The sequence below is a fragment of the Macaca thibetana genome, chromosome 20, assembly GCF_024542745.1.
Source record: "Macaca thibetana thibetana isolate TM-01 chromosome 20, ASM2454274v1, whole genome shotgun sequence".
Lineage (NCBI taxonomy): Eukaryota > Metazoa > Chordata > Mammalia > Primates > Cercopithecidae > Macaca > Macaca thibetana.
The window spans coordinates 74123543-74145761 of NC_065597.1; the positions used below are offsets into that span (position 1 = coordinate 74123543).

Consider the following 22219-nt stretch of genomic DNA (forward strand, 5'->3'; position numbering starts at 1 on the left):
CTGGGGCGGCCACATTCCTGTCCTTGTACTTCACGTGGTGCTCGTGTGCTCCCATCATGGATTGTCGATTCTCATTGGCATCCAGACGGGAGACAAGTCAGCAATAAGTGCCAAGGAGAAGATGGAAGCGGGTGGGCCCCTCTGTGGGGGACTTCTGTCTGAATCATGTGGAGGGAAGATGTGGGGAGAAGCCACATGGCTGCGGTGCCAGCTGGGAGAGAAGTACGGACAGAGGGAGATGCCGACACCACATGTTTTCCTGCAGCCTATTGGGTCCGAGGGGAGGCAGTAAAGCTGGAAGGGAGTAGTCGAGAGCCTTCTGGGCATCCCAAGCCCAGAGCAAGCACACCTTTGTCACTGCCATCCCTGCCCACCCCTCCATCTTTTTACCTATGCCCCTCTGACTCCTCCCGTTGCATGTGCGCATCTGTTGTGGATGTAAAGGGAGGTAGAGCAAGGCTTTTTTTTTTTAAGTTGGAGTTTTGCTCTTTTTGCCCAGGCTGGAGTGCAATGGCACGATCTCAGCTCACCGCAACCTCTGCCTCTGAGGCTCATGCAATTCTCCTGCCTCAACCTCCCTAGTAGCTGGGATTACAGGTGCCCACCACCATGCCCAGCTAGTTTTTTGTATTTTTGATAGAGACGGGGTTTCACCATGTTGATCAGCCTAGTCTTGAACTCCTGACCTCAGGTGATCCACCCCCCTCAGCCTCCCAAAGTGCTGGGATTACAGGCCTGAGCCACCACGCCTGGCAAGGCTGTGTTCTTAAGGACAGATGAGGGGCAGCTGCAAAGACGACCCTTGAGCAATGCAGGCGTGGGGGTGGCAACCACCTGAGCAGCTGAAAATCCACATGTAACTGTTGACTCCCCCAGAACTTCAGTACTCGCAGCCTGCCATTGACTGGAAGCCTTACCAATAACATGAACAGTCGACTAACACCTATTTCATATGTTCTATGTATTACATACTGTATTCTACAGTAAAGTAAGCTGGAGGAAAGAAAATGTTACTAAGAAATCATGAGGAAGACAAATACATTCACAGTACTATTCTGTGTTTATCGATACCCTAAGTCTATAGGATGAATCATCTTTCTGAAATGGTGGCATCCACAGGTGGCGTCCACATCTGCAGACCTGAATCTATTGTCCGTATCAAGCAATTCTACATTCTCTTGTAATGTCACGGCTTTCCCTTGCTTCTTGGGAGCACTTCCAGCATCACTAGTGGCATTTCACATGGGTCTCCCTGGGGTTAATCGGTGTTTACAGTATTGCATGAAACACATGAAAAATCCTCTAGAACTGTGAGAGGTCACTTTTTACTGTGATGTGCATTTTACTGGAGAGAGGAGCTGCCCACTCAGAGGTGATTAGCACTGCACAACATTTTAAGGGGATCCTCGCAACACTTGAGTGAAATTCAGCACAGTGGGAAGAGGAGGCAGCTGTGAAATGACTAGAGTAGCACAATGTGGGCCACAGTTCCCTGCGTGTGGTTGTGATTGCTGTGGTTGCATACCGCATCTTTCTGTTGGTTTACACTTCGCACAGCTGCACAGGGTGCCACCTCTGGAAGTGTGTGCAGATTTGTGTATGCTTCATGGACGTGACTGATAAAAGACGAGTATCTACCTATATTTTATGCATTCATGACATATCTGTTAATTTTTTTTCTTTCTAGGCTACATGGTTTGTCTGAGTTTTCTCAAATTGTTACAAATCTCCAAAAAAATGTTAAATATCTTTTTGTTATTGTTTGAGATGGAGTCTCACTCTGTTGCCCAGGCTGGAGTCCAGTGGCGCGATCTCGGCTCACTGCAAGCTCCGCCTCCCGGCTTCACGCCATTCTCCAGCCTCAGCCTCCTGAGTAGCTGGGACTATAGGTGCCCGCCACCACACCTGCTAATTTTTTGTATTTTTTTAGTAGAGATGGGGTTTCACCGTGTTAGCCAGGATGGTCTCGATCTCCTGACCTCATGATCCACCCGCCTCGGCCTCCCAAAGTGCTGGGATTACAGGCGTGAGCCACAGTGCCCGGCCCTTTTTTTAAAATTATTTATTTTAAGACAGAGTCTCGATGTGTTACCTAGACTGGAGTGCAGTGGCATGATCTCGGCTCACTGCAACCTCTACCGCTTAGGTTCAAGCAGTTCTCCTGTCTCAGCCTCCCGAGTAGCTGAGATTACAGTCATGCGCCACCACACCTCGCTAATTTTTGTATTTTTAGTCGAGATGAGGTTTCACCATATTGGTCAGACTGGTCTCAAACTCCTGACCTCAGGTGATCCACCCACCTCGGCCTCCCAAAGTGCTGGGATTACAGGCGCGAGCCACCACGCCTGGCCTTTAAATATCTTTATTGAAGAAAAAAAAAAAGTGCATGTAAGTGGACCCTTGAAAATCAGACCTGTGTTATTCAAGACCTGTGTTTGCCAAGAAAAGACCTCCAGACGTGGGGCTGTGCGGACACCAGTGGCTTGCGGGGAAAGGGCCAATGGCATGATGGGAAAGGGTGAATGGCCTGCTGGGAGAAAGCCAGTGAGAGGGCCAGTGGCATGATGGGAAAAGGGTGAATGGCCTGCTGGGAGAGGCCACTGGCATGATGGGAAAGGGTGAATGGCCTGCTGGGAGAACACCAGTGGCATGATGGGAAATAACAGTGGGCCCACTGAGAGTTGGGAAAATGCCTAACAACAGCTGCCATGGAGTTGGGTCCTTTTATTTCTCTGTTAATTTTTTCTTTTCTTTCCTTTTCGTTTCTTTTCTTTTCAGAAATAGGGTCTCACTTTGTTGCCCAGGCTGCATTGCAGTGACAATCATAGCTCACTGCAATCTTGACCTCCTGGGCTCAAGCGATCCTCCCACCTCAGCCTCCTGAGCATGGGACCACAGGTGTGCGCCACCATGCCTGGCTAATTTTTTATTTTCGTTTTTATTTATTTTTTTATAGGTAAGATCTCATCCTGTTGCCCAGGCTAGAGTGCAGTGGTGCCATCATAGCTCGCTTGCAGCCTCACACCCCTGGGCTCAATTCATCTTCCTGCCTCAACCTCCCAAGTAGCTGGGACCACAGGTGCCAATCACCATGCCTGGCTAATTTTGTTGTTGTTATTATTATTATTATGTTTTTGTAGACATGGGGTCTCACTATGTTGCCCAGGCTGTCCTTGAACTGAGCTCAAGTGACCCTCCTGCGTCAGCCTCCTGAAGTGTTGGGATTACAGGTGTGAACCATCATGGATGGCCATTAATTATTAAGTTACAAAAGGAATACGTGTCAGTTGTAACTAGTAAGGTGGTGCTGGCATGAGTAAGGGTGGGTTAGTGATCCCTCACGACCCTTGTTGGACACCCAGCATGTCCTTCCAGGACACTATCCCTCCTCAGGACATAGATGCATGGCTGCTGTGAGTGTTTGTGTCAGGGATGCAGTGACTGCAGACACTTAGGAACTTCCAGTCCTTAAAAGGACAGCTTCCGGCCGGGCGCGGTGGCTCAAGCCTGTAATCCCAGCACTTTGGGAGGCCAAGACGGGAGGATCACGAGGTCAGGAGATCGAGACCATCCTGGCTAACACGGTGAAACCCCGTCTCCACTAAAAAATACAAAAAAACTAGCCGGGCGAGGTGGCGGGCACCTGTAGTCCCAGCTACTCGGGAGGCTGAGGCAGGAGAATGGCGTAAACCCGGGAGGCAGAGCTTGCAGTGAGCTGAGATCCGGCCACTGCACTCCAGCCTGGGCGACAGAGCGAGACTCTGTCTCAAAAAAAAAAAAAGGACAGCTTCCTAGGCCAGAACTTCAGGGCCCCAGCCCTGTGTGTGTTTCAGGGAGTCACGTCTGCCCCACAGAGGACCCGAGGGGCCTCCCATGCAAAGGCCAAGTGCCATGGAAGGGGGTGGTATGTGGGACCAGTGGTGGTGGGAGGTGGGAAGGGAGGCAGGAGGGCTGGTCACCTGGACCCTCACCCTGAAGGCAGGTGGGGTTGAAGCCAGGAGTGATAGGGTACATTTTGTTGACTAAAAAGAAAGAGGCTGAAGCACAAAATGTGATTTAAACAGTCTACTTGGCCGGGCACGGTGGCTCATGACGGTAATCCCAGCACTTTGTGATTTAAACAGTCTACTTGGCCGGGCATGGTGGCTCATGACGGTAATCCCAGCACTTTGGGAGGCCCAGGTGGGAGGATTGCTTGAGCCCAGGAGTTCCAGACCAGCCTGGGCAACATAGTGAGACCTCGTCTCTACAAAAAAATACAAAAATATTAGCCAGGCATGGTGGCAAACCTATGGTCCCAGCTACTTCAGAGGCTTAGGTGGGATGATTACCTGAGCCTGGGGAGGTTGAGGTTGTAGTGAGCTGTGATTGTACAACTACACTCCAGCCTGGGCAACAGAGTGAGACCCTGTCTCAAAAATAAGTAAGTAAGTAAGTAGTCTACCTGAGCCAGGATAAGGGCAGTTGCCCAGAAAACTCAGCCCCAAGGAACACTGGGTCTGGGCTCCATGTGACCTTTGTTCCAGGCAGGTTTTTAAAGGCCAAGAAGGCCGGGCGCAGTGGCTCACGCCTGTAATCCCAGCACTTTGGGAGGCCGAGGCGGGAGGATCACGAGGTCAGAATATCGAGACCACCCTGGCTAACACGGTGAAACCCCGTCTCTACTAAAAATACAAAAAATTAGCCGGGTGTGCTGGCGGGCGCCTGTAGTCCCAGCTACTTGGGAGGCTGTGGCAGGAGAATGACGTAAACCCAGGAGGCGGAGCTTGCAGTGAGCCGAGATTGCGCCTCTGCACTCCAGTCTGGGTGACAGAGCGAGACTCCGTCCCCCCTCCCAAAAAAAAAAAAAAAAAAAAAAAAAACCAAAAACAAAATAAAGGCCAAGAAGAGGGAGTGGGCACAGGCTGATGTCAGGCTGTTGATTGGGAATCCTCTTTGGTTGATGGAAATACCGTTGATTGGCAGCAGTGAGCTGAGCACTGGTGCGGTTATTGTCTGCGGCAGCTTGTTAAGTTAGTTCTCAGCTACCTGTGGCGGCAGCAGGCAGTTTCCAGAGATGAACACAGCTCATGGGGAGAGCAGGGCATGGCTGCTGCCTCATTTGAGGTCTCTGGGGGCCTGATCCCTGAAAAGGACTTACCTTCCTCTGATAAGTTCTTTCGTTTCCCCAATTTTGTCTTATTTTCTTGACTTTGCGTCATTTTCTCACTAGAAAGTAACTTCTGTGCCAGCGTAGTGGGGAACCGAGGTTAAGGGTGGAGAAGAGTGAGGCTGTGGGAGACACTGCAGGAGAGCAGCTCGGCCTGGCCCCAGGCAGTGGCCACCGACAGAGCTGGAGTAGAGCGGCACCATGGGTGTTATGAGGGGGGTGACCAGTTGCATGGTGGGTGACTACAGAGAGTGGAGAACTGAGGATGTTCTGACTTTTCTAACCTGGGAGATTGGGTTTGTTGTGGCACCTTTAAGACAGGAACTCCAGAGGCAGAGCTGGAATAGGGGGCAGGGCAGGATGCCAGTTCCAGGTGCCTTGGAGAGCCCTTGGGGTATCCAAGAGACAGTTGGAAATACAAGCTCTGGAGGTCAGAAGCTGGGTCAGTGCCCTGAAGCCAGCCAGTACTTTGGGAGTTGGGAACTTATTGACATAGAGATGTTAGCTGAAGAATGTAAAAGAGGTGAGCTCAGATCTGAACCCAGGGCCCAGCAGGTAAGGGGCGGGCAGGAAGTGAGCTCACCAAGGAGCCTCCAGTGCCCTCTGTCATCGTTAATAGTGTCAGCCCTGGCCCCATCAGCTAGTCCACTCCCCCTGCTCTCTTTTTTTTTTTTTTTTTTTTGAGATGGAGTTTCGCTCTTGTGGCCCAGGCTGGTTTGCAATGGCGTGATCTCTGCTCACAGCAACCTCCGCCTCCCAGGTTCTAGTGATTCTCCTGCCTCAGCCTCCCAAGTGGCTGAGATTACAGGCATGCGCTACCACGCCTGGCTAATTTTGTATTTTTAGTAGAGATAGAGTTTCTCCATGTTGGTCAGGCTGGTCTCAAACTCCTGACCTCAGGTGATCCACCCACCTCGGCCTCCCAAAGTGCTGGGATTACAGGCGTGAGCCACCGTGCCCAGCCTCCCTGCTCTCTTTTTTATCCTGTGTTCAAGCAGCCACTTGCTCATTCAATAAGCATTTATTAGGCTCCCACTGGATACATCAAAATGAAGTGAGCCTCCTCAGCGTGGAATATTCCCTCCCTGACTCCAGCCATCCATCCCTCACCCTCAGTTTCCTAAACACGCTGTGCAGGCCCCTTTACTGGCTTTTGGAGTCTTTGTTGAGAGTTCCGTGCCCACTAAGTTCTCCTGCAGCTCTGCCCACCTTCCAGCCTGCCTTGCCACTCAGACTCTGTGCAGCTCCCATGCACTAGATCTGTGCCTTCCCTGCTGCCTGTCTTGGCCCCAGGATGCATTCAGCCATTCGCATCTGACTCGCGTGGAGCACCCCGGGGCAGGGTGTAGGCATTCACTGGGCATTGGTTGAATTGAGCTAAGAGCTTCGCTTTAAAACTCAGAGAACTAAGGTTTAGTCCCTAAAAGACGTACCACAAAGCATGAGGTCTGCTCCAGCATGACTGTGGAGCATATGCTTTCTTTTTTTTTTTTTTTTTTGAGATGGAGTCTGGCTCTGTCACCCAGGCTGGAGTGCAGTGGCACAGTCTCCACTCACTGCAAGCTCCGCCTCCCAGGTTCATGCCATTCTTCTGCCTCAGCCTCCCAAGTAGCTGGGACTACAGGCGCCCGCCACCACGCCCGGCTAATTTTTTGTATTTTTAGTAGAGACGGGGTTTCACTGTGTTAGCCCCGATGGTCTCGATCTCCTGACCTCATGATGCTGGGATTACAGGTTTGAGCCACCACACCCAGCCTGTGGGGCGTGTTTGTAACGTGCCGACTGTGGGGCGTGTTTCTAACGTGCCGACTGTGGGGCGTGCTTTCAAATGTGCTGGAAAGGCCAAGGTGATTCTTTGAAAATATAAATGATACGAAATCACTTCCCAGCTCAAAACCCTGCAGTCTTCCAGTTTCACTTAGAACGAAATCTCACTCTTCCCCTCAGCCTCCTGGAACGCCCCTGTGGCCTCTGCCCACCTGGTTGACTTCTTAAACATTTCACTGAAATATTCACTGAGGGCCGGGCGCGGTGGCTCAAGCCTGTAATCCCAGCACTTTGGGAGGCCGAGACGGGTGGATCACGAGGTCAGGAGATCGAGACTATCCTGGCTAACACGGTGAAACCCCGTCTCTACTAAAAAATACAAAAAACTAGCCGGGCGCGGTGACGGGCGCCTGTAGTCCCAGCTACTCGGGAGGCTGAGGCAGGAGAATGGCGTGAACCCGGGAGGCGGAGCTTGCAGTGAGCTGAGATCCGGCCACTGCACTCCAGCCTGGGCGACAGAGCGAGACTCCGTCTCAAAAAAAAAAAAAAAAAAAAGAAATATTCACTGAGTGTGTACTCAGAAAGAGTGGGTGCGTCGTGCCTAAGTGTACAGCGCAGGGGCTTTTCCCAGGCGGGACGTTCCCAGGATGTAACTAGCATCCTTCCTCTCACCCACCTCCTCACCCCAGGGTAACCACTCACATGACACAACATAAGAAGTATTCCTGGGGCTTTCACATGACGCCTCCACAGACAGGGCCCTGCAGAACTCCCCAGTGGATGGTATTCGCCCTCTCTCCATGCCTGGCACTTTCCTAAGATCCCATTCTTTACCTACATGGCACTCACTCAGCTGAGATTACATGTATATTTGTTTGTCAGCCGCTCTGCTGTCTGTGTTCCCCTCTAGACTGTAGGCACCAGAACTCTCCCGAGGACAGGGCCCATCCTTCCCCTGCAGCACTACCATCTAGCAGAGTGCTGCGCACACTCGGAGCCATCAGTAAACACTGAGTGAGTGCGTGAGTGGAGTGTACAAGGTTATCTGTGCACAATGTTCAGTAACAAACATGAAATATATCCATTTCTTGTTCCTTTCTTTCCTCAGGGGACAGTCAAACAACTCCTCCTTTTCTCGGAGACTGAGGGGAACCCATGCTTCTTGGACGTCTGTGGGAATTTCCTGGTTGTAGGGACAGACTTGGCTCACTTTAAAAGCTTTGATCTTTCCCGAAGGTAAATTTTTTTTTCAAATAGAAGTGGGAACATGTTTTTAATCAGTCAGGAGACAGTGTGATAGGTAGAAAGTGAGTTAGGAGCCAAAAGACTCCGTAGGTGCCCATTTCAACACCGACATGCCACTCGTGCTCTGGAATGCCTCATGTTGGGGCTCACTTCCTAGCCTTTGCCTGGTGGTGGAGCCGTGTGGGGGAGGGGAGGCTTGAATAGTTGAAGCACGGGGAGTGGTGGGGGTGGGGAAGCTTCTATATGATGAGTGCATGACATTGTACATCTGTTGGAAATCATAGCACTTTATGGTGCAAAGTGTGAACCTTAATGTATGCAAATGTTTAAAAAATCATTCAGGCTGGGCAGGGTGGCTCACACCTGTATTCCCAGCACTTTGGGAGGCCAAGGCGAGAAGATTGCTTGAGCCCAGGAATTTGAGACCAACCTGGGCAACATAGTGAAACTCTGTCTCTACAAAAACTTTTAAAAATTAGGTGGGCATGGGGGCACGTACCTGTAGTCCCACCTACTTGGGAGACTGAGGTGGGAGGATTGCTTGAGCCGTGGAGATTGAGGCTGCGGTGAGCCCTGGTTGTGCCACTGCACTCCAGCCTGGGCCACAGAGAGACCCTGTCTCAAAAAAAAAATCACTTAAAATGTTAGAGGACCCCAGGATGGAACACAGAAGGTAACAAAACAGTCTGACTGTGTTAACAAATGTATGAAACAGCTTCACTAAAGGGTATGGGGGAAAAGTGCTGACCTGAGTGACTCTGGGAGTGAGGGAGGCCCTGGCCAGCACTTAGGCCAAAGGAACTGCACAGGAGCTCAGCTCTCTAGTTGAGAATCCTGCTCCCCACAGGGGTTGGAATGAGCAATGCTGATCCTGTAATGCATGTGCACTGGAATTGGACAGTTGAACAAATGGAGGGTAGATGGCAGGAGCCTGGCATCGCACAGCGGGAGTGGGAGTTACAGATTAGCAAGGGGAGGGACCAGAATAAGCCCTGGGAGAGTAGCTCAGAGGTAGAGGTGTCAGCATGAACAAATGCCTGGCTTCACGTAGGTAGGGATGACTCCATACACAGAATCGCAGGTCTGTGTCGATGCACCCGTTGGTACACACATATTTCCTCACTCTGTCAGCTGAGAGGGCCTAGAAGCAACAACCGTGTCCCAGAAGCCACACCTGGTGCCCAGACCTTGGTTTCTACCACCATCCTCCAATAAAGGAGCTATGGAACCTTGGAGAGATGCTGACTCTAGGACCAGGGCAGGAAATGTACGAAGGAGCTGGCAGCATCTGTGCTGCCCGAAAGTGAGGAAGTGCTAAAAACAAAGCAAACCAAAAAGCTTCATAAAGATGGCAGGGTAGGGGGTCACAGAGACACGGAACCCACCAAAAGAGGTCCTAATAGCCAAAGCTGGAATAATTGGAGCAACAAAATAAATGAAGCAGGCCAGATGCAGTGGCTCATGCCTGCAGTCCCAGCATTTCATTTATTTATTTATTTATTTTTTCTGGGTGGCCCATTTCATCCTGCAAGTCCCAGCACATTGGGTGGCTGAGAGAGGTGGGTTGCTTAGACCCAGGAGTTCAAGACCAGCCTGGGCAGCATGGTGAAACCCAATTTCTAAAAAAAAAAAAAAAATTAACCAGGCATGGTGGCTTACATCTGTAGTACCAGTTACTTGGGTGGCTGAGGCAGGAGGATCACTTGAGCCCAGGAGGTCAAGGCTGCAGTGAGCCAAGATCACACCACTGCACTACAGCCTGGGCAACAGAGTGAGACCCTGTCTCAGAGAGAGAGAGAGAGAGAGAGAGAGAGAGAGAAGGAAGGGGAGGGAAGCAGAGGGGAGGGAAAAAGGAAGAAAGGAGAGAAGGAAGGAAAGGAAAGGAAGGGGGGGGGAGGGAAGGGGCGGGGAGGAAAGAGGAAGGGACGGGGGAAGGAAGGGGGGGGGGGAGGAGGGAGGAAGGAAGGAAGGAAGGAGGGAAAGGAAGGAAGGAAGGAAGGAAGAAAAAAGGCATTGAATTATATCCCAAAGTAAAAAAATAAATATGTGTGAGTCCAAATGATATGAGTAAGTCAATAAACAGGGGAGAAGAGACAGATCTCCCATAGAAAAGAATTCCACATGATTTCTGTGGCCCCTCCACCCTCATGAGTGGGACAAGCCAGGACTCCCCACTCCTCAAGGGTGGCCGGTGCTTCGTGAGTCCCATGCAGAGAGCACAGTATAGGAACGGGCTGTCTCCACAGTGGAGAGGACACGGGACAGGATGGGAAGGACTCCACAGTGGAGAAACTGACAGACTCCCCTGCCAGGTGACCAGGTCAACATCAACAGTGGTAGACAGCATCTACCCCTGACATGACCTGATGCAAAGGGCACTTCACCTCTGTGTCATCCTCCCAAACACCCAGAGCCGCAGTCTAGTGAGAGGAGCACCAGGCAGATCTCAGTGGAGGGTGGCCTGCAGTGACCCTGACCAGCACTCCTCAGACACAAGGGAATCTGAGAAACTTACAACTGAGAGACACCTATGTGGCCACGGCCACTGAGTGTCACATGGAATCTGGGATGGGATCCTGGGACAGGAAGGAGACATTAGGGAAGAACTGAGGACATGTAAATAAAATTTTTTAAAATAACAATGAACTACCACTATATACTTTGTATTGATTATGTCAGTAACAAACTAGAAACAACTAAATGTCACTGGCAGGGGACGAGTTAACTAGCTCAGTGTGTCCCTATGATGGGAAACTGTGCAGCTGTCATAGAGGGTAATGAAGCAGTCCCCATGTGCTATGAAAAATCGCCAAAACAGAGCATAAGGCACAAACTCCAGGTATAGAACAGCTTAGAGCAGCGTTGTTTTGTTTTTTTGTTTTTGTTTTTTGTTTTTGAGATGGAGTCTCACTCTGTCGCCCGGGCTGGAGTACAGTGGCATGATCTCGGTTCACTGCAACCTCCGCCTCCTGGGTTCAATCCTCAAGTAATCCGCCTCCCTCAGCCTCCCAAAGTGCTGAGGTTATAGGCATGAGCCACCACGCCCAGCCTAGAACAGCATTTTTAATAAGCTACTTGAACAAGAGGAAGGGGATGAAGCACTCATATTCATATTTGTTCGTAAGAGTACCTGAGGTGGAAGAACTCACCCTGTGTTTTGCGTTTGCTCCACCTCATGGTGCACACGTACCACCCAGGGTGAGAAGCAGCCGAGGAGCTGTGCGGCAGTCAGCCCGTGAACTGAGGTTTCAGGGCGGGCGGAGAATGGGAAACTGGGCCTCTGGCTGGCACTGAGGTCCCTCTTCCTCCCTGCAGAGAGGCCAAAGCACACTGCAGCTGCAGGAGCCTGGCGGAGCTGGTCCCCGGGGCGGGGGGCATCGCTTCTCTGCGGTGCAGCAGCAGCGGGAGCACTATCAGTATCCTCCCGAGCAAGGTGAGGCTGCCCCTCGTCCACTCGCCCACTCCGTCTCCTCACCGCTATCCTCCCAGGCCGGGCCTCCTGCCTGCTCGTGCCTCTCTCCTCCTGTGTGGATCTTCCTGTCCCATGTTCTGTTCAGCCCCACCCTCCTTCCCTCCTTTCCCCGGGTCTCTCCCTCCCACCTTCTCCAGGGACCTCCCCAGCATGGTCCTCACCCAGCCTCTGTCCCTCCCCCACCTGCCACCTTCTGTCCGCTGCCTTTCTCCAAGTCTTCCTTCGTCGGAACAGTCGTTTCCTCATCGGAGAGTTGCTTGCTTCCTCTTCATCCCTGCCTTCATCCCACTCAGTTCTCTTTGTCATGAGAGGAAGGACAGGACTGTTAGAGAGTTCTCAGGCGTACTGCTCAGAGAGGCATGGTGATGTTGGTGTGTGAGGGGGCTGGTGGCAGCCACGTGGAAGGGTCTGGCAGGGGTGGCAGGGCATGGCAAGCTGTTTGGAGCCAGTTGGTTCCTTCCCTGGTTCCTTCCCTTCTGCTGGTGCCAGTTCCCTTGTTCATTCGCTCGTTCAAGGGCCGTAACTGGTCTCCTGCTGTGGGCCAGACGCTTTGCTAGGCACCATGGACACAGAGGTGCTCAGGTATGCACAAGGACCCCACCCACCACCTGTGGATGAGCAGGGCAGGAGGCATGTGTGCTTGGAGGGTATGGAACTGCACAGCATTGCGCTGCTATGGAGCTCGGGCCAGGCCTGCTGAGGGGGTGATGGCCCAGCCAAGATTGAGGCAAGAGTGAGCAGGTGAGGACAGGTGGGGACAGCAGAGGGCAGACGGCAGAGGCCTGCGTTGGCGAAGCCTGTCCTCATCGAGGGTCTGCACTCGTGGTGAAGGATAGGGCCGAGGCTGATGCAGGTGGGAGCTGACTTTGACCTCAGGGCAGAAGGATGAGGATAACATAAATATCATATTTCTAGAGGGTTGTTTCTAGAAGATGGATCAAGGGGTTGGTGGGTGCAGATGCCTATTTGGTCCCTGTGGCAGCCACTGGAGGGCTCGAGCAGCCACAGTGGGACTTGGCGATGGACTGGCCGAGGGGTAGGGCAGGACAGGACTGCAGAGGTGTTTCTAACCCTTGCAGCCAGGTAGGAAAGGAAACGTTTGCAGCGAAGGTGGATGAGCAGAAGGGCAGGTGCCTGGGAGGCAGCTAGTGGGCAGTCCCACACCTGGTCAGAAGGGAGGGCCAGGGCTGCAGGTGGAGCACAGGGACAGGCGAGAGGATATCCCCAAGGAGGAAAAACGGTGGCCACTGTGGCCCTGAGAACCCAGATGGGGCCTGGGAAGCCAGGTGAGCAGGTGCCGCCAGGGAGGTGGGGCCACCGGGAGAAGGAGGCAGCCAGGAACCTCAAAAAGGTCGAGGGTGCGTTCTGAGGGGGTTAACACTGATGGGAAGACCTGAAAGAGAGGGCAAGCACAGGGTCCCGGAGGTGCCATAGGGGAGAGCACGGGGCTGGGATGAGGCAGGGGCTGGAGCAAGGGGCCTACTCGACCATGGCAGAAAGAAACAGTGGAAAAGTTCAGCTGTAATCAAGGAGTTTCAGCCGGGAACGGTTATCGCGCACCTGCAATCCCAGCTGCTAGGGAGGCTGAGATGGGAGGATCACTTGAGCCCAGGAGTTCGAGACCAGTCTGGGCAACATAGCAAGACCTCATCCCTACAAAAATATTTTAAAATTAGCTGGGCACAGTGGCACATGCCTGTAGTCCCAGCTACTTGGAAGGCTGAGGGGAAGGATCTCTTGAGCCCAGGAATTTGAGGCTGCAGTGAACCATGATCTCACCACTGCACTCCAACCTGGGCAACAGAGTGAGACCCTGTCTCAAAAAACACCGAAACCAGCAAATTGCGAATGCTGAAAGCATGCTAGTGCTTGGAAGCTGAGCGGCCTGTGGACTTGGTGACACTGGGTGTGTTTCTCTTGACATGTGCTGCGTCAGTCCCTGGCATAGTCCGCAAGCCTGCCGGTCCGGGCAGGCGCCGTGAGCTTTCTGGTTTTCTCTTCTAGGCTGACAACAGCCCCGATTCCAAAATCTGCTTCTACGATGTTGAAATGGACACAGTGACCATCTTTGACTTCAAGACTGGACAAATTGATCGGAGAGAGACACTGTCCTTTAACGAGCAAGAGACTGATAAGTAAGATTGTGGTTCAGGAGGATTTTGTTGGAAAAAATGATGTTCAGTTACTTCTCAGCTTCTGGGCGGGTTGTCGTTAAGGTACGCGCCAGACTTCACAAGGCCCCAGCAGGCACCAGTGGGAAAAAGAAAGAGGAAAACAGAAGCACACTCGGGCAGTGGGTAGATTTGAGTCCTTAGTCTCTGTCCTCCAGGTGGAAGGTTCTGGAGTTAGCTGAGTGGAAACTGCAACTCTGGAAGGGCTCTGGCCGGGCGTCTGTAGAAGTGGCCCATGAGTCACTGCGGGGAGAGAATGGGGTGGCCTCAGACCCATCTACGTCTCTGATGTTGGGGGGCATCCGCACCTCTGATGTTGGGGGCATTTGCCTGTTTAAAGAACGTACTTCTAGGGAGAATAATTGTCTGTGTTCACTATATCTGGAGTTCCTTCTGTGACTGAGTGCGCGTTTGGAGAACTTTGAGTGCTGATGATAGTTCACTTACAGTTAGTTCATGGTTGATTCTGCACAAAGTGAGGCGCGAAAGAAAAGTGGGCTGCGGAGCTGAGCCCGCCGACCTGTGTGAGCCAGGCCCGCAGGGCAGGAAAGCAGGACGGGCGCCTTGGGGCCTGCGTACGCTCACAGAGGAGCAGAGCAGTTACACAGCTGAGCTCGGAGCTGGTTTTCTCTCTTTTTTTTCCCCTCCTCCATTACTTGACCACCCTCAGACACACCCCTTCTGTCCAGCCCCCCTGGATTCCCCCTGCCTCTCTCTCCCACACACCTTCCTCCTCAGATACAGTTCTGGAGCCTTCTTTCACCTGGTGGCCTCATTTCATCCCTCTGCTGGTGACCGCCTGTGGAACTCTGCATCTTCACAGCTCACCGAGTGCAGGCCCCATTCTCCCGCCTCAGACGATGATGCCTGACTCGGCCAAGTGCCAGCTCTCCCCCTGCTGCCACTGTTCTTGGGCTGCTCCTTGAACCTTTCCTCTAGTCCCCACTGCCCGTCACCCAGGTCTGCAGCTTTTCTCATACCAAAATGTCTTTTCATTCATGCTTTTCCCTCTCGACTCTGCGCCTGCCATGCGTGGCTTCCCGTGGGAGCTTCTGAGGGCATTCAAATCTTGCCCCCTTCCTTCTGTCCGTTCCTGTCCTGTGCCAGCCTGGTCTCGCCTCACGGGAACTAGCTTATGTCCCCGGGCTCTGCGGGCCTCAGAGCTGCCTCATCTGGATCATGGCACTCACTCCTCTGCCCTGCTTTCTGTTCTGCTCTGCACTGGTGCCAGATGTGGCTGTGAGGGTACCTCCATTGTTGGGTGCAGCAGCTTCCTGCGGGATCTGCATGTTCTGCAGCACCGGGTCCTGTCCTTCTGTAGCCACCGTGGGTCGTGCTGCCTGGCAGGGTCCCACTCCACAGCCTGGGCTCGTCACACCCTGGGGGCGGTGAATGAGGCTCATAGGCCTCCTCTCCTTGGGCACCTGCTCTCTCGAGACCTTATGTGTCCTCTGCCGGCACATCATTGTGTTTCCCCACAGCATTTTATTGAGTTCTGGACGCATCCAACATGGAACTTTAGAGATGGGAGGGACCTGGGTACAAGGGGCAGCACAGCACAGGGACCGGTGGGGACCGGGAACCCGGCATGACCATGGAGCCAAAGCCTCGACCCCGCCCACCAGGGATGCCATCCCACCTTGAGGTTGGCCTGCTGGTCCTGGAAAAGGAAAAGGGTCCCTTTTGCTTTGGGGATTCTTCTGGGCCCCCCATAAGGCCTCCAGAATCAAAGCATCATCTTTCTGTGGTCCTTTCAAACCGGGCTTTGCTTGGACCCTTAGCCCAGCTGTTAAAATCTAAGAACACGTTCCAGTAGGGCGCATGGCAGTGAGGCCCCAAAGGTCCTCCCAGAGCTGAGCGTGTGGACTCCATGGTCTGGGACAGCACCTGGAGGCCTTGGGAATGTGTATGGGAGGGAGACTGGTAGCAGGAGTGCCCTCCTCGGGGTTCAGACGGGTCTTCCTTTGTCTTTTAGGAGCCACCTCTTTGCAGATGAGGGACTGAAAAATTACATCCCCGTGAACCACTTCTGGGACCAGAGCGAGCCCCGGCTGTTCGTGTGTGAAGCCGTGCAGGAGACGCTGGGCTCCCAGCCTCAGTCTGCAGATGGGCAGCCCCGTGATGGGCGCGCTGGCCCTGCGGTACGCCCTGCCTGTTGTATTGGAGTTGAGACACGCTCAGTGGCCGTTTGCCAGACTGAAAACCTTCATGGGTCGGGCATGGTGGCTCACGCCTGTGATCCCAGCGCTGTGGGAGGCCAAGGCAGGAGGGATCGCTTGATCCCAGGAGTTCAAGACCAGCCTGGGCAACATATTAAGACCCTCGTCTCTAAAAAAGAATACTAAGAATTAATTTAAAACGTCTTCCTAGCATGGGGTCTGGGAAAGGGGTCCTGAAAATTCGTTCATGTGGAGTAGAGCATTTGCCTCATGGCTCCCACTGACGGCAGCATCACTGTAAACCCAACACCACCCTCTGTGGAGTTGCCATTGCTAGGTCTGTTTTGAGCTATGCAGAGAAGCCACGGTGTGTGGTGTCTCCTCTTTGAGGTTTATGCCTATGGGCCAGCTCCACACTTACTGTCTGACTCTGACCTGAATGGCATTTTTTTGGTTCTCTTGTTGTCTTGACTGCTACATGTGATTCTCTAGGAAAGAAATCTTTGTTTGTTTGTTTGTTTTGTTTGTTTTTTGAGTCTCTCTCTGTTGCCCAGATTGGCGTGCAGTGATGGGATTTCAGCTCACTGCAACCTCTGCCTCCCAGGCAGAGTGAGCCGGGATCGCACCACTGCACTCCACCTGGGTGACAGAGCGAGACTCCATCTCAAAAGGAGAAAAAAAAAAGAGTTATCTGCAGTCAGTGTTGCTACCCTGAGTTCAGAAGCAAATCCATCCTTGGTTCTGAGGCACTGAGTGGGAGGACATGTCCAGGTGGCATCTCTACCACCAGAGTGGGGAGAGGAAGACATTGCCAGAGGCGCCACTTCAAGACAGAGGCTGTGGGGTGACCTGGGCAGTCAGGAGAATGGGTGGGCTGGCACCTGGGGAAGATGAAGGTGTGGCAGGGCGGTCTCCTGGCAGTTTGATCCTAGGACTCTTTGTCTGCTCTGTGATGATGCGCCCTTGGCTAAACTCACACCAGGTAGCAAGGAAGGGCTTTGCCTTCCCTTCACCTCTTCTGGTTTCCTGTCCAAAGCAGCTGCAGGTACAGGCACATGTCCTGATGTTGCTTGTTCTGCTTCTGTGCAGCAGCCCACAGAGCATGTGGTTTCTGTGTTGCTTGTTCCCTGTTCCTCGAAAGCAGGCTCTTTGTTGGTGGTGCTGCTGTTGATTATTTATTTATTTATTTATTTATTTATTTATTTATTTATTTTGAGATGGAGTCTCACTCTGTCACCCAGGCTGGAGTGCAGTGGCGCAATCTCGACTCGCACAACCTCTGCCTCCCAAGTTCAAGCTATCCTCCTGCCTCAGCCTCCCGAGTAGCTGGGACTACAAGCGCCTGCCACCATGCCCAGCTGATTTTTGTGTTTTTAGTAGAGACAGGATTTCACCATGTTGACCGGGATGGTCTCAAACTCCTGACCTCAAGTGATCCACCCACCTCAGCCTCCCAAAGTGCTGGGATTACAGGTGTGAGCCACCGCACCCGGCCTATCACTGTTGATGTTTATAGCAGCCAAAGGGGGAGAACTTTTAAACCATGAAAGCTCTTTTGAGTTGCAGTCACCAGTTCAGGGTGGGAATGATGAGCCTTTGCTGCAAGAAAAACAGTCACTCGGGAGAGTCCAGTGGTCGCAAACTGGATGAGGTGCGTCCTTCTAGTAGACATGTTGGTTTTTCCCAGGTGGAACAGATAAAAGATAGTATCATCCGAGCAGAGAACCCGACTCCACCGTGACGCAGTATATGTAGCAAAATGGCACTTGTACCCCAGAAATTTATGTAAGTTAAGAAAAAAACAACAGAACAGTACTTTTCTTTCTCTACTAGGCAGATGTTTTGATCCTGTCCTTCTTCATTTCCGAAGAGCATGGCTTCCTGCTTCATGAGAGCTTCCCCCGGCCTGCCGCCTCCCACAGTCTCCTGGGGATGGAAGTGCCTTATTACTACTTCACAAGGAAGGTACGAAGCCACAACATCTGCGCAGGTATCTTCTGATCTCTCCTCTTGCCTGGCTGGGCTCTTGCAAGCGTCCCAGGGAGCTGAAATGTGACTTAGCCCTCGCGGCTCTTCCAGGCTTCCCTTTCCGTAGACAAGGTCAGCCATCCAGTCTAACTGCAATTCCAGCAAACACTGTGGTCTGTTGGGAAAATTGAAAATGGTTTTGCTCTCAGGATAGAGAGAAGTCATGCTGATGAGTGGTATCTCCAGGTGAAGGAGCTCTCGCTCAGGACTCAGGACTCTGCACTCTTCCCCCTTGACTTTTCCCTGAATGCTCAACACCTTTTAGCTTTTCTGTCTTTCTAAAATTCTAGCTGCTTTCTTAAAATCACGCATTTCTACATTGACTGTAGGGATCTTAGGAACTACAAAGAATGAAGTAAAGACTCAAACAGTACAAATCTCCATAATCCCAGCCTGGAGGTGGCCACTGTGGGCAGGCTGGTGGCTCCTTTCAGTAGGGTTCTGGCTTCTGGACGCCCATCCGTGTGTGACTCATGCATGGACATGTTTTTAAGTTATTGCAAGAATGGGATCGTCATCAGTACACACACCCCAATAGGTTCTTTTGAACAAGTTACTTACTTCTCTGCGACTTGGTCCCCATGTCTCCAAGGTCCCTTTTGGACCTGAAACGTTCTCTGCTTCTGAAAGGGCACGCTGATCAAAGGATTTGCAGCTTCTCTGCAGAAGAGCAGCCTGTGTGTGCCCCAGGAGCATTCTGAGGCCCAGTGACTGGAGCGCCTGAGCCTGACTCTCAGGGAGCTGCTCCCCTCGCTTCACTGACCTGTTGTTCTCAGCCTCTGGGAGCATCCCGAGTCACGTGTGGGGATTTTTCAGAGTGGAGCCTGGCTGACCTAAGGCTCAGACTCATGTCCCAGCTGGCGCCAGCCTATGAGCCCCCTGAGGGGTTCTGCAGGTGGGAGGCTGGGGGCCACCAGCTCCCACCTTTCAGGACCTAGCATGCCACCAGCTTCTGCTGCTGCTTTTATTTCCATGAAACGTGGAAGCTTCTCTCCTGTTAGATACACTCCTTCAACAAACATGTACATTTTCTTCCCTACCACTTCCTGTTTACTGTCACATCAGAGGAAGGACTAAACTGTGTAGACTCTGACCTGGATTGCTTTTGGATTTTCGCATACAGTGGCTTATCAACGTTAAGAATGAACTCTGTACTTTTCTAATTTTCTTCAGTAAGCCTGTGTTACTTTTATAACCCAAGGTGGGTTGAGGGAGCATTTAAAGTGGGACAGAGGGAGCATAGACCCCAGAGGGACATTCCGGGAAGGGGAAGGACAGGCAGCCCTGCATGGCCACAGAAGCCAACACAGATGCTACTGCACCAGCAGCCACCACAGTGGACCACAGGCGCACCAGCTCCACGCACACCCCCGAGCTGGTGTTCACCTTCATAGGACCTGGCATAAAGGACATGGTGGTGGTGGGGTGGGGCACTGCCTAACTTGTGACAATGACATGAGCAGGTGTGTGCTGGCCTCTGGTCCTCGGGCTCTGCTGGAACCTTGTGTGCAGTGATGGATTAACAGCATTCACACAAATGCGAACGTGGTTGCAGTTGGCAGCCGTGTTCCCGGTCACCACGTAGAGCCAGGCTGCACAGCCAGCAGAGACTGGCATGGTGCTTGTTTGTGCGTCACACTGCTCCCTGCGGTGGAGGCAGTCTAGCTTCAATGAAGACTGGGAAAGCATCGTGTGATCTGCCAAATCGAGGGCTCCCTGCTCTGTCAATGCGTGTTTCCTTAATTCCTGTATTTTAATAGACAAGTGTCACCAGCTTGGCATTCCTCCAAATTCCATGCTGGCTTTACGTTTCTTATGTGCTTTAATTTCTCTTTGATTTCAGAACTCAAAGCGTTAACAATGTTTTACATTATTTCTGTTGAGTTTTTCCCCATTAATTTTGCATGGTGGCATTTCTGTCTTGTGCGCACTCACGCATCTGTTCTTTTCTCTCTCGTTTCTCACTTTCCCGCATGCGTCCGCTCCTCATAGTTGTTGTTCCAGAGAGCAGGCGTGTATGACGCAGTCGTAAGTACAGACACCCAGGTCATGTGTCGCTTGCTTCCCCAGGTTGTTTTCCTGACGTCCTTTTCTTCCCTTGTTTTCCGTACAATTGTCTGTGCACTGATGCCTTCTGCTTAGCTTGCACGTTCACTTTACCGAGGTCTGTCGTAAGCCTGAGACACTCAGCGTCAGCTGTCTTTATTTGAGCCGGGCACCCCTCACCTAGCAAAGCTCATCAGGAGCCCGCCAGCTGTGGTCATGGCTGGGACGTGGGACACAGCTCTTTCCTCTGCTGTGTGGGACACAGGAAGAACTTAGTTTACCAACATTTGTAATAGAGGGAGTTTCCGTAACTCAGCCTTTCGAGTCTCACTTTCCAGTGAGGACTAGCCATGAGGTCTTTTGTCTGTTAACACTGCTGTTGTTCACATTTTCAAATGGCTCAGCCTAGTTTCTCCAAGGTATGAGGGTGGATCTGGGTCCAGCAGCCCTTAGGACCCTGCCCCTGCACGGTGTGACTGGTCAGCTGTGACTTGGGATTGACAGTCCCTCCCTCACAGAGCTGTGAGCAGGACATAGTGAATGACGAGAATTCACATTCACACAGTGAACCAGGTACCCATTCGGTCCACACCAAGCTGCCGTTGTTATCAGAGGTGAGGGCGCTTCCTTGCAGTTTGTTAAACCACAGCAGGCAGGAATTCCCTGTTGTTTTTGCGCGTGTGCGTTTTCTGACCGTTTCCACTCAATGCAGAAGCAGTCCAAACCCTTCGGCACTCAGCGCCCTGCAGATGGCCCCAGTCACATCCATCCTCAGGCCCTCCACTCCAGCGTCTCTCTGTGGGGCCTCAGGGCCTTTGCTTATGCTCTGCACTGTGCCAAGAAGGGGCTCCCCATCACAACTGGGTCTGACAAATCCCCCAGATTTCTTTGAGACCCAGGCCAAGTGCCACCTCGCCTGTGAGGCCTACTCACCGGGACTGCAGGTCAGCTTCTGTGGGAGCAGTGAGCTGATGGGAGCAGAGCTGGGGAGGCAGGTGGCTGGAGTCACCCTTCAGGAAGTCACACAATAGCAGCAGATGCAAGACCAGGGAAGCCTGACCCAAGAAGGGTATGAGGTGATCCGTTTCACGCAGGGGAGTGCGTGTGCTCTCAGAGAAACGTGACCCAGATGAGGGGCAGGGCTAGAGCCCAGAGAGAGCGTGCAGAGCCCCTGCCTCACGGAGGAAGGGACCCATGATTAAAGACGAGGCAAGCAGTTGGAGGGGCTTGTGGAGGGTCAGTGGTCCCTCGGGAGCGCTGATTTCCAGGAACTGGGTATGAGAACATGCTCAGGCGAGGATGGGGCTCCAGCAAGCCATAGCAGTGTGCTCCCACACTGGGCCCAGAGCCGTGTCCCTCCCTGGGCCATGCAGGGCCTCACTGCCCAGGACACTGGGCCCACAGCCACGTCCCCCTCTGTGCCATGCAGGGCCTCACTGCCCAGGCTGAGGGCTCTCTTGAAAAACACCCATAGAGGGTACACAGCCAGTCCAGGTTATTGTTTTGGAAAATTCTACCTGAAATCATGCTTCTGTTACTTAATTTTAAGAGAGTTTAAAAAACAAATTCATGCACGGGCAGCCTTTGCTTACCCATTATCTGAAGCCAGAGCCAAAAGCTCTGACCATTGCTGGTGACCCTAAAGGTTTTCAGTGCATCTGGCAGGGACTTGACCTGTTGCTAAATATCTGTGTCTGTCTGCGGAGAGATTTCTCCCCCATAACGGAGCTAAATCTAGAGGACGAGATCTGGGCAAGGGCTTCAGCTCTACATATGAGTTAACAAACACCTGGGTCCTTTGTCATTTAGCCAGAAGAAGCAGACAGAGAAGAGGAGGTGGAGCCTGGGTGCCACCACATCCCTCAGATGGTGTCCAGGAGACCCCTGCGAGACTTTGTGGGGCTGGAGGACTGCGACAAGGCCACCCGGGACGCCATGCTCCACTTCAGCTTCTTCATCACCATCGGAGACATGGACGAAGCCTTCAAATCCATCAAGCTCATCAAAAGGTGAGGATCCCGCCCACCGGGATGTCGGGAGATGGCGCGTGCTCACGGCTCTTTCCTTTCTCCACGTCTTCCTTCTTGGTTCGCCTGTTGAAATAGTTAACTTCTCGTGAGTGCGCCGTGGTGTATTTCATCGTCTTCCCACTCGATGAAATGCTGTCCAGCTTGCGGGTGCC

The 22219-nt window shown here is 52.5% G+C and overlaps 2 protein-coding genes across 3 annotated transcripts in view; one reads left to right on the top strand and one right to left on the bottom strand.

The window, feature by feature from the left end:
• Positions 1-22219, bottom strand: part of JPT2 (Jupiter microtubule associated homolog 2) — a 179718-nt gene that overhangs the window by 120223 nt on the left and 37276 nt on the right. The gene's annotated exons all lie outside the window — the stretch shown is intronic.
• Positions 1-22219, top strand: part of IFT140 (intraflagellar transport 140) — a 107375-nt gene that overhangs the window by 31700 nt on the left and 53456 nt on the right. For both annotated transcript variants that reach the window (XM_050774167.1, XM_050774168.1), the window contains exons 14-19: positions 8025-8152; positions 11477-11594; positions 13638-13768; positions 15780-15945; positions 17797-17928; positions 21847-22046. In XM_050774167.1, coding sequence (XP_050630124.1) covers positions 8025-8152; positions 11477-11594; positions 13638-13768; positions 15780-15945; positions 17797-17928; positions 21847-22046 — 875 coding nt within the window. The remainder of the gene's footprint in view (positions 1-8024; positions 8153-11476; positions 11595-13637; positions 13769-15779; positions 15946-17796; positions 17929-21846; positions 22047-22219) is intronic.